At 40.5% G+C, this 10674-nt stretch overlaps 1 protein-coding gene across 2 annotated transcripts in view; it reads left to right on the top strand.

Moving 5' to 3' along the window:
• Window positions 1–337: 337 nt before the first annotated feature.
• The window catches only part of PPP2R5A (protein phosphatase 2, regulatory subunit B', alpha), a 62743-nt gene continuing 52406 nt past the window's right edge, over window positions 338–10674 (top strand). For both annotated transcript variants that reach the window (XM_012638360.1, XM_012638361.1), the window contains exon 1: window positions 338–1257. In XM_012638360.1, coding sequence (XP_012493814.1) covers window positions 1077–1257 — 181 coding nt within the window. In that variant the 5' untranslated portion in view covers window positions 338–1076. The remainder of the gene's footprint in view (window positions 1258–10674) is intronic.

Genomic DNA, 10674 nt, shown 5'->3' with positions numbered 1-10674 from the left:
CCGCTGGTGGAGGGGCACTTCCCCTCCTTCCCAAGAGATTTGTTACACTGTACTGACGCAGATGGCACCCCGCTCGCCTCCTTCACTTACGATTGGCTGTGGGCGAAGTCCGTCACGCAGCCACGCCCCACTCTGTCTCACCGCCCAGCTCCCAACACTAGGTAGACCGCCCAGGAGGCCACGCCTCATCCCGTGCCAGCCGCTTAGCCCTGCGATTGGCTGAGGGAGCTGGCATGGTTTCCCGCCCCCGACCCCCTCCGCAGCACCGAGAGGCTGGCGGGACCCCGCGGAAGTTGTCAGTCAAACTCCTCCCTCCCCAGCCCCCCGAGGCCCCTCCCCCGGGCCGCGCGCCTTAGCGCGCGCGCACGCACACACACTCCCCCTTTTCCTGTACCAACCACCTTCTCAAGTTGTAGCGGTCGCTCACCGGGGGTTCTCCGTGGGCGGCCGACGGGCGCGCGGGGGAGGGGTTCGGACCGCTCACTGCTGAGAGGAGCGAGGGTGTGCACGCGGAGGGCCGGGGCGGCGAGCCACGGCCCCGGGCGATGAGGGGCCGGCCCTGACCGGGAAGAGCGGGCACCGCGGCTGCGGCTCCGAGGGGACCTGCAATGGCAGCGTCCCGGGAGGAGGCTCCAGGCAGGGCGGGCTGCGCGGGCAGCGGCCGTTGAGGTGCTGGCCGGCCGGCTGGCTGGCAACCGGGGCGGAAGGGACGAGCGGCGCGCTCGGCGTCTGCACCCCCGCGCCCTCGCCTCAGTTGTCTAAACTTCGGGCTCCCTTCCACCCGCCCTCCGCGCCCGGAGTCAACAACTTCTTCACCCCCCTCCGCCCCCGCCCTTCCCTCCGTCAGCCCCGGGAGCTCGCCGCGCGGCGGGGACCAGGAACCTCGGGCGCTGAGATGTGGCCGTGAGGCGTCGGCGGGTGGCGAGGAGCAGCTCGGCGGCGTCCCGGAGCCGGAGGGCGGTGGGGCTGGGGCGAAGGGGCGCGAGCTTTCCGCGCCTCTCCCCCTCCTCCTCCTGCCGCCGCTGCCCGTGCCTTGCAAGCAGCAGCCGGAGCTGCCAAGCGCCAGGGCCGCGGAGATGTCGTCTTCGTCGCCGCCGGCGGGGGCTGCCAGCGCCGCCATCTCGGCCTCGGAGAAAGTGGACGGCTTCACCCGGAAATCGGTGCGCAAGGCGCAGAGGCAGAAGCGCTCCCAGGGCTCGTCGCAGTTCCGCAGCCAGGGCAGCCAGGCGGAGCTGCACCCCTTGCCCCAGCTCAAAGGTAACCTCCGAGGGCGCAGCCCGGAGAGCGAGCGCAGGGGCTGGTTCCGCTTGCCTCTGCGCCAGCAGAGCCATTTCCTTTGGGGCTTCGTTCTCCTGCCCAGTTGGGACGCGTGGTGTGTTCCCCACGATGCCTTGCCCCCCCTCTCCTTTTGCAAACAGGTTTGATGTGAGGAGTCTTGCTTCTTTTCTCACTCCTCCCTAATTCACCTTAACTCTTCCCAGTTGAGGGGAGGCCAACACCCCTCCCCACCTGCGCGCTTGCTTAACCGGCCCTTCCTACCGGGACTCTTCGTGCGTCCCGCGAGGTGGAGTTCTTCGCTCTTCCCTCAGGCTTGCCCTTTCCTGGTGTAGCTTTAACAACCGGACTTATCTTCCGACCCTCACTTTCCGGAGTCTTTTCCTCTTTTCGGCCACTCTTAGCTAGTCCTGTACTTTCCCAATTATAAAGCCGTCTGCACCCACCCTCTTCTCAACTCCATTTCCCCATTGATTGTTCCTAAGAGTCATCAAATCGGGAATCCGAAGGCAAACAACGGTTACAAGTTAGCTGGCCTTTAGTTGTACTTAAAAAGCCTGAAAATCTGACCAGTGTAGTATCTTATTTGCGGCATCGTTAGGTTGAAATGTTATCCTTTAGCTCAGAGAATAGGAAGAGTTAAAATATTCTATTGTCTGAGATGATACACGCTGTCTATTTGGAAGTATTAAGGAGTAGATAATGTTTCTTCGTAATGGAATGGTAACTTAGTTTGCCAGGCAGTGATTCCAGGGACTTTGTAGGTTTGTACAGTAATTCAAATTGGTATCCGTGCCTAGTGCCTTGCAGGAGAACTTGGCACTTCTTTTGGCTCACTTTTCCCACTAGGTTTAGAGGATTTTCAATAAGTTGTTTCCTGGTGTTGTAGTTTATTCTTTGTGTATTACTAACTTTTAATCTTAGGCTTTCAATATCTTTGCTTTTTATGAGATAGAAATCATCATGGAACAAGATGATAATGTTCTTAGACATTTAAAAAATTTTTGCAACAATAGAAACCTGATAGACATCTAAATCATCTGTTTTGTAAGGCCAGGAAATTAAAGGTTCATACTAAAATAGATAAATGTTCAGCAGATTTTTCAATCCATTTGAAAAAGCTCCAGCATCCCTTCAAGGCCAATCTGGTTCTGATTTGTCTTTGGGCCTATGGATCCAGCCTTAGTTTGGCAAATGTAGGAATACTGTATTTACATGCCACTGAGCTGCTCTTCTGAGTCTAAAGAAAACCCCAGATCAAATCACAGTTGATTTACAATAGCTCCAGAACCCCATTCAGACCCTACACTGCCCTGATTCTTGAGGTGCTTGATAAGTCAAGGACATCCCACAGTCAGAATCAGACTGGCTTTTGGAAAGAGGTTTTAAGATATGTTTAGTCTGTGCTATGGCATTTATCATTTGATAAATCATTTAGAATACAAAAATTGTTACCATTTACATGGGGAAATGGTAGACCACAATGGTAGGCATTGCCAAGACTTTAATTCTTGAGTGATGTCATAGCTATAAAAGAATATCATCTTATTTATTAGGACATTGAATTGCTATCGATAGATTTTAAATTTTATACCTAATTAAGACCTTATAGTTTTTTATGCTATTTTTTTCATTAAATTGTCATTATTTTTGCAGTTCGAAGGTTTGGTGCTGGCATTTTTCTTTCATATGTATTTAATTTACTTTTTAGTAAGATATTCTAGTGCCTTAATATTTGTTAATATTATTTACTATGGTTCAATAAAAATAATTGAATATTAAACATATGGTTGGTTTCAAGCTAGGAGATGCAGCTTTGACACATTTTGCTTTTAAAAGCCTGGCAAAAACATGCATAGCGTCAGTAATCACCTAAGTTACATGACGTATGGTTCAACAAGTTGAAGGTGCCATAAATGTTTTATTTATAGTATTTTGTCACCAGCAGAGAAAAATAAATTAGAACTTTATGTTAATTCTAGATATTTCCATGAAAATATAGTATTCTCATAAGGAAAGTTATATATTCAGGATAAATTTACCCAAATGTTATTGAGGAAATAAGACCCTCACTTGGATCACACACTAGTAGGAAAAACTACTTTTACTCCAGATACATTCAGTTGCTTCATTTGGTACTTTGGCAGTGTACTTGATACCACAGCGTTGTGTTTTTTCTGCCAGTAGTAGTTTTTTCCATTTGTGGCCTTAACAAAAAACAGTGGAAAGCCCTTTAGTATGTGTATGAAAGAGAATTTTTCTTTCTGCTCTGAAATATAATCTTACCGTGGAGTGATTCAGATATCTAGGGGCATCCAAGATCTTTCAAGTGTTTATACCAGCCTGCTTATGTTACACTTTGTCCACATGGGTCTGAACTGGAAAGGTGCCAACTAGTTTTCCTCAAAGCATACTATGAGTAAGGATTAACAAAATAATCCAGCCTTTTCATCTGTAAGAAGTTTATTTGAGCAAAATCGTTTAGTAAGTAGGTTACAGGATTTTAATGGCAAAAATGTTCAGAATAAGTTGTTTTATTGTAGAAAGTATTTAATAAACAAACCTTGTTGAAAAGTTCTTTTAAAATGAGAAACTGTTATGTGGGTCTTGAAGATTAAACTGCCTTATATTGTAAAGCTTCAAAAATTTTTTTTTCAAAACACCTTTTTATCTCACGTTATGTTAATTCTATAAGCTGCTGTATTACCTGAGAGCTAGGTATTAGAAAATAAAATTAGGAGCATTTTATCAATCATTTTTTCTATATTTAGAATTTGTTAGCATAGGACTTTTTCTACCTTAAACTTTTCATCTGATAACCAACAATTAGGAAACTTTTAACTTCTAAAAAATCTATTATTCACAATGGGATCTGTGTAGCCTATTCTGTTTAAGACTCTGGAAGCATTGGTTTGGTAATGTAGTTGACACCTTACATTTATGTAACTTTTGCATTTTAAAATTATTTTATCTTTTTCTTTGTTTTTAAATTACAAAACAGTATTGTTCATGACATGTGAAGCAGTCCAAAGATGTGTAACCCCTAACCCCTGTTATCTGCTTTTTCACACCTAATGAGGTAATGCTGTTGTGTGACAATCCACAGCTCAATGTATTTTTAAAAACATTGTATCTTATTAGGTCATCTCAGCAGCTTTTTGCAAGACCAATATTATTCCCATATTACTGATGAGAAAGTCGAGGCCTAAACAGATTAGTTTCAGCTCCGTTGTTACAGATTAGTTTCAGCCCTGTTGTTACTTACGTGGGTGCTGTTGCAGCTGACACTGGGACCTAGGTTAAATGATTTCAGTTTTTTTGCTGTTTAACCTGTTTTGATGTAAATTTGAAGCAGTGTGATAGAAGGAGTTGGGTCCCTGAGGTTAGTCCTGGGTCAAAGGTAAATTTTTAATCTTTCTGAGTCATTTTCCTTATCTGTAAAATGGGGATAATACCTTCAATCTCCCCAGGCTTGTGGGGATTAAGTGAAATAATTTAAGTGCCTAAAAATAGGCAAAGAATGTTAGTTCTCATTCTTTTTGATATATGAAAATCTAGATTAAAAATATTTTTAAAATGAAGGATTATTAATAGGATTACTAAAATGGTAAACTTTCCTAGTGTTGTATTTAAAGTATGATTTTATTTATCAGTTTTCAGATGTGATTTATGTGAAGTGAGGTGAAGCTGTAATGTTTTTCAGCATGAGTGTAGAAATGGTAATATAGTAAAGTCAGACTCTTTGAAGTATTACAAGCTGTAGTAAGATTTTTTTTTTTACCAAGCGAAGAAATCGAATTAACCAGTAGAATTGTTTTGATGTGTATTCCCCATAGGGGACAGCCATTAAATAGCAAGAATGGACTGAAACTGGTTTTGAGATTGAAGGTCCCCTTCAGATTAGGTAAAGAACTTCCCAAGTAGCATCTCAGATTCTTTGTTGGTCCATTCTTAGAAACTGGGTCCCCTTGGAGGTATTGAGGTGTCAGTAACAGTGGTGCTGATTGAAGTGCCTTGCTCACCTTTAGGGGGAAAAATGTGTTGATTTTCTTGAGGTATGTGGTCTTTTAAGGTAATTGTGAAGCAAGAACACGGGCCTAATATTGTGTTTTGTGTTGGAGGAAAACACTACTACTCACCTTTTAAGGTTTATAGATTTTCTCAAAGTTAGTATCATTCCATCTAAACACAAAACCCCTTTTTGTAGTTGAGATGGCACTAAAGAAGAGTTCAGATTTATCTGAGTATGTTAAGAAAAATGTTTACAACAGGATATAACATATTAGTCATTTTAAGACTATTTTCTGGAAGCATTATCATATGTCTTCTGGAAGATTTATTTAAAAAAATTTTTTTTACATTTTTAGGATATACTTATTAGACAAGTTGGTAAATACAGTGTCCATTGTTAGTCTTCACATGAAGGAAAAACTTTTTGTAGTCTAATTTAACATCTTCAGTATTCCTTTTTAGGATCATATCTCCATTTTATTATATTCCCTGATTCTTAATTCAGTTTTGGATTACTTTATGAAGTGGCCATTATTAAAGTGCTAATCCAGTAAAATGTATTTGGTTAAATTGTGGGACCATAGTAGACTTTAGTTGTCTTCCTGCATCCGTGGTGCCTCTCAAATGCTTTGGGCTAGTTCTTTAACCCCTTTCAACTTCAGTGTAATCATTTTCACCTGCAAGAATAACATTTTTCCCTTGAAAAATCACAAAGATGAATTAGTATTTAATGAGTTATTGCCTCTCTGGGTTTCAAAGACAGCTTTATCAACAAAAACAATACATTTGGGAAATAATTGATTTTTGTGCTTCACTTTTTAAACTGTAAAAAGCTGGGGATAGAGACTATTTTTATGTGTTTAGCGCTCTGGTTCTCAATCCTGGCTGTATACTTGGAGAGCATTAAAAAAAAAAACAGTACCTGGGCCCACCCCCAAGAGATTGTAAATTAATTGGTCTAAGGTAGAATCCAGTTGTATGTATTTTTAAAAGCTCCTAGGGTGATTCTAATGCGCAGCCAGGGTTGAGAATCACCGGTTTAGCATTATCTGTCTATTGATTTAATTCATTAATTGAGACTTTGTCCTTTCTCTCTGATACTCATGGCTCATTACCCGGCCTATTAACATTTCCTGCCCTCACTTCACCTCCTGCTATTTACATTTCACTCTTCACTTTGCTGCCCCCTATGGCTAATCAGCTGCTTTCCTGAACGCTGTTAGATTCTGGAGTTCAGGTGTGATGAAATGATTCTATTGCAGTTTGTTGTAGTTTTCATAATTAAAGCCCAACTATTATCATTTGATGCCAGGTGGTCAGTTTTCTTTTCTCTGATTTTTGAAGTGGAGGCTGGGCTGGCAAGTAAAATTGAGAACGTATAATGGAGGTTTGCCGAGTTTTAATCCCATCATTCAGGATAACAGGTGATGATTCCTGTTTGGAATCAAACGGTGATGATTGCACTGTGGAATGTAAAACTGCTTTCTCTATATGCTCAGAGCACTGTTCTGTTTCTTGAAGATCTTGGCCTAGTATTACTACTGTATATGTTGAATATAAGATATTGAACAAATGAACTATCCTTGAACTTAACTGTGGTTTTGGTCATGTCTTATATTTATTTTACATCAAGAAATGTTTTTCTCCAGAGTCTTTTCATGTATACCATCTTATTAATATTTAACTACAGCTTTTTACTGAAAGTAGGACAGTGAGGACCCAGGGCCACTTATATTCCATGTTCCTATTTTGTCTTTGGCTTTTCTGCTAGCCAGTTTGAATAATATTTTATTTGTTGTTTTGGGTGCGTATTCAACTGTTACGTAGTGATGTTTTTTTTCCAGAATGAGATGGTACATTTTTCTGTGGGAAAGCAGAAGTAATTATCTGTTTTTTCACATCCCATTATGATACCAAATACAGTATTCTGTGCATAAGTGTGGTCATGTAGATTTCGAGGAAGAAATGACCTATTGGTTATCTTCTATAACCTTTATTGATTGTGCTGCTTTAGGTGATGTTTGGTGCTGTCTACCAGAGATTGATTTTCTTCTGTTTTGTTTGTTTTTAATATATTTATGCCTAAACTGGTTCAAGGTTATTTAAGTGAATTCTGGGTTCTTAATACCTTGATAGTAAAATAGTAAATGTAGGTTTGAAAGAAAAGATTGTTTGCTCTTTTATTTTGTACTTTGCCAATGACCAGTGTGAGCGACATGTAACATTATTGATAGGTTTGTTGCTAGAAAAGTTATTATATAAGATTTGTGTGGAGAGGTAATACTAGGTTGACTCCCAGACATAGACATGTGTGTTTGAACATGGAAAAACTGAAATAATTTGTCTGTAGTAATTTCTAAATTTGAGGTGCAATCTTTATTTATAAGGATGTCCTTGAAGGAGATGAAAGGAACAGATTTAAATGTATATAATTACTTCTAGTGCATTATTATGTAATAAGAAACCTAAATGCTTTGCTGAAAAAGTTTTACAGAACAGGCTGGGTTTATGCAAAATAGATTCTACTTGTTGGACTGGGATGTTGATTTATAAGCAGTTTTTTACCCCTACTTTTTGTGTCTGTCTTTTTGAACTCTTACCTGAGTGGATTTGTTTATGTGGACTTTTAGAGTGACTAATGAGGAATTTTAGAAATCCTGTAATTTTGAATAGGTTTCCTAAAGAAACCCACTGGGATTTTTTTTTTTTTGATAGTCGGCTGAATATGATAGGCTCACATGATGAAATTCAGAGAACCTATTTCTAACTTGGATACTGAAGGCAACGGATTTCTTGGAAACACACTCCTCCTACTGGAATGGTGATGCTAATTGCAGCCACTATAACCTTACTGTTGTATCTAGTTGAGCCTTCCAGTGCTGAATGGACTTCAGAAGTCATTCTGGCTTAGCCTTCATTGGGAATTAATTTCGCTCTTGTGTTTCTATTAATAAATAAATAGTTATCTTGTCATTTCATCAGAGAAGTTTTCTTTAAGGTAGGGAGGAAAGTATGGAATTTTTAAGCTCTTAGTCGCAGGTTTTGCTTAGTTAATGAATAAATTGTATCAGACAATAGCTAGAGAGGTTAAATTCCTGAAACAAGAATTTTTAAATGACTGGGCTTATTCGAACTTGCAGTTCAGGAGTGTCAGATCTTAAATATAGCTTGAAAAATTGTATGTTTTGTCTGTTTGGTTTTGCCTTTGTTTCACGCTTCTATAAAGGATATTCTAGAATTATAGCTGCTATCATAAATTGATGATTATTTGGACTCATTGTTAATCCCCTGCCCTAAATTGGTAAAAGTGAAAAAGATGAGAGTTTTTGTTGTAACAAAATTTTGATTAGCAAAACTAGGTGGGTTTTTTTTTTTTAATTTCAGCATATTATGGGGGTACAGATGTTTAGGTTACGTATGTTGCCCTTGACCCCCCCTCACCCCCAAGTCCAAGTTTCAAATATGTCCATCCTTCGGGTGGTGCGCATTGCACTCTTTGTGTATGCAAATACCTGTCCCCTCCTCCCTCCTCCGCCTCCCCCCTGCCCCCTGCCCAACATCCAATAGATGTTATTCTTATATGTGCATTTATGTGTTGATCAGTTAATACCAGTTTGATGGTGAGTACATGTGATGCTTGTCTTTCCATTCTTGGAATACCTCACTTAGTAGAATGCGTTCCAGCTCTATCCAGGAGTATACAAGAGGTGCTATATCACCATTGTTTCTTAAAGCTGAATAGTACTCCATGGTATACATATACCACATTTTATTAATCCACTCATGTATTGATAGACACTTGGGTTGTTTCCACATCTTTGCAATTGTGAATTGTGCTGCTATAAACATTCGGGTGCAGGTGTCTTTCTTATACAGTATCATTTGGTCTTTTGGGTAGATGCCCAGTAATGGGATTGCTGGATCAAATGGTACTTCTACTTGTATCTCTTTAAGATATCTCCATATTGCTTTCCACAGAGGTTGCACTAGTTTACAATCCCACCAACAGTGCATGAGTGTTCCTATCTCTCCACATCCACGCCAACATTTATTGTTTTGGGACTTTTTGATAAAGGCCAGTCTCACTGGAGATAAGTGATATCTCACTGTGGTTTTGATTTGCATTTCCCTGATGATTAGAGATGTTGAGCATTTTTTCATATGTTTTTTGACCGTTATTCTGTCTTCTTTTGAAAAGTTTCTGTTCATGTCCTTTGCCCACTTTTTGATAGGGTCGTTTGATTTTTTCTTGTTAATTTTCCCGAGTTCTAAGTAGATTCTGGTTATCAGCCCTTTATCGGATTTGTAGCATGCAAAAATTTTCTCCCATTCTGTAGGTTGTCTGTTTGCTCTTGTGACCGTTTTCTTTGGCTGTGCAGAAGCTTTTTAATTTGATCAGGTCCCATTTATTTATTTTGGTTGTTGCTGTGATTGCCTTTGGGGTCTTCATAAATTCTTTGCCTAGGCCAATGTCTAGAAGAGTGTTTCCAACATCCTCCTCTAGAATTCTAATAGTTTCACTCCTTAGGTTTAAATCTGTTACCCAGCGTGAGTTGATTTTTGTGAGAGGTGAAAGGTGTGGATCCTGCTTCCTGGGTGGGTTTTTTAAACATAACTTTTCAGATGACTTTTTCTGAGGATAAACATCTATTGAAGTTGTAAGTAAAATAAGACAAATTCTGTAGAACTGTGTATTGATTTTTTTTTTAAACTTGTACTCCATTCTTCTTTTAATTGGCCAGAGGAAAAAGATTTTGTTTGCCTGCTGTGAAATTAGACACATACTTTACTTTCAAAAATGTAGTACTAAAATATTTACCTCTTTGATTTCCATAGTGCTTAAAACATGGGTGAACCAATATAGAGATTAAAAACTTTACTCAGTAAAGTAAAACGATGAATACTTTTTCTTTTGAAATTAAATGTCTTTAGGAGCTTTTAAACTCCTAAAGTGTGTATGTGGGTCGAGAGGAATACAGACTTAGAAGCATGCAATTTCAGTTAGTGTGATGAGTGTCGTGGTACATGAAAGCTCTAAAATGTTAGGGGAGTATGCGAGGGACCCAACCCAGTTTTGGTATGGGAAGGGGAGAGATTGGGGCAAGCTTCTTGGAGAAAGTGACAGTTAAACTGAGACCTAAAAGGCCAGGTGGTGTTAGGCCAAGATAGATGGGGTCTAAGAGGTCCACCTAAAGGACAGTATGTGCAGACCCAGAGGTAAGTGAGCATAGCGTATTTTGGGAATTGCTGGCAGTTGACATGGCTATGATATAGAATATAATAGGGGACTGGATAGAGAAGAGACTGGAGCAACAATTAGGGTCTAGTTCAGTCTCGATGCTATGTAGAGGTGTGGGCATTTATAAAGAGTATATTGGGAGATGAAAG

Source organism: Propithecus coquereli, unplaced genomic scaffold (assembly GCF_000956105.1).
Source record: "Propithecus coquereli isolate 6110/MARCELLA unplaced genomic scaffold, Pcoq_1.0 Scaffold129, whole genome shotgun sequence".
NCBI lineage: Eukaryota > Metazoa > Chordata > Mammalia > Primates > Indriidae > Propithecus > Propithecus coquereli.
This window is presented reverse-complemented; position numbering and strand designations above follow the sequence as displayed.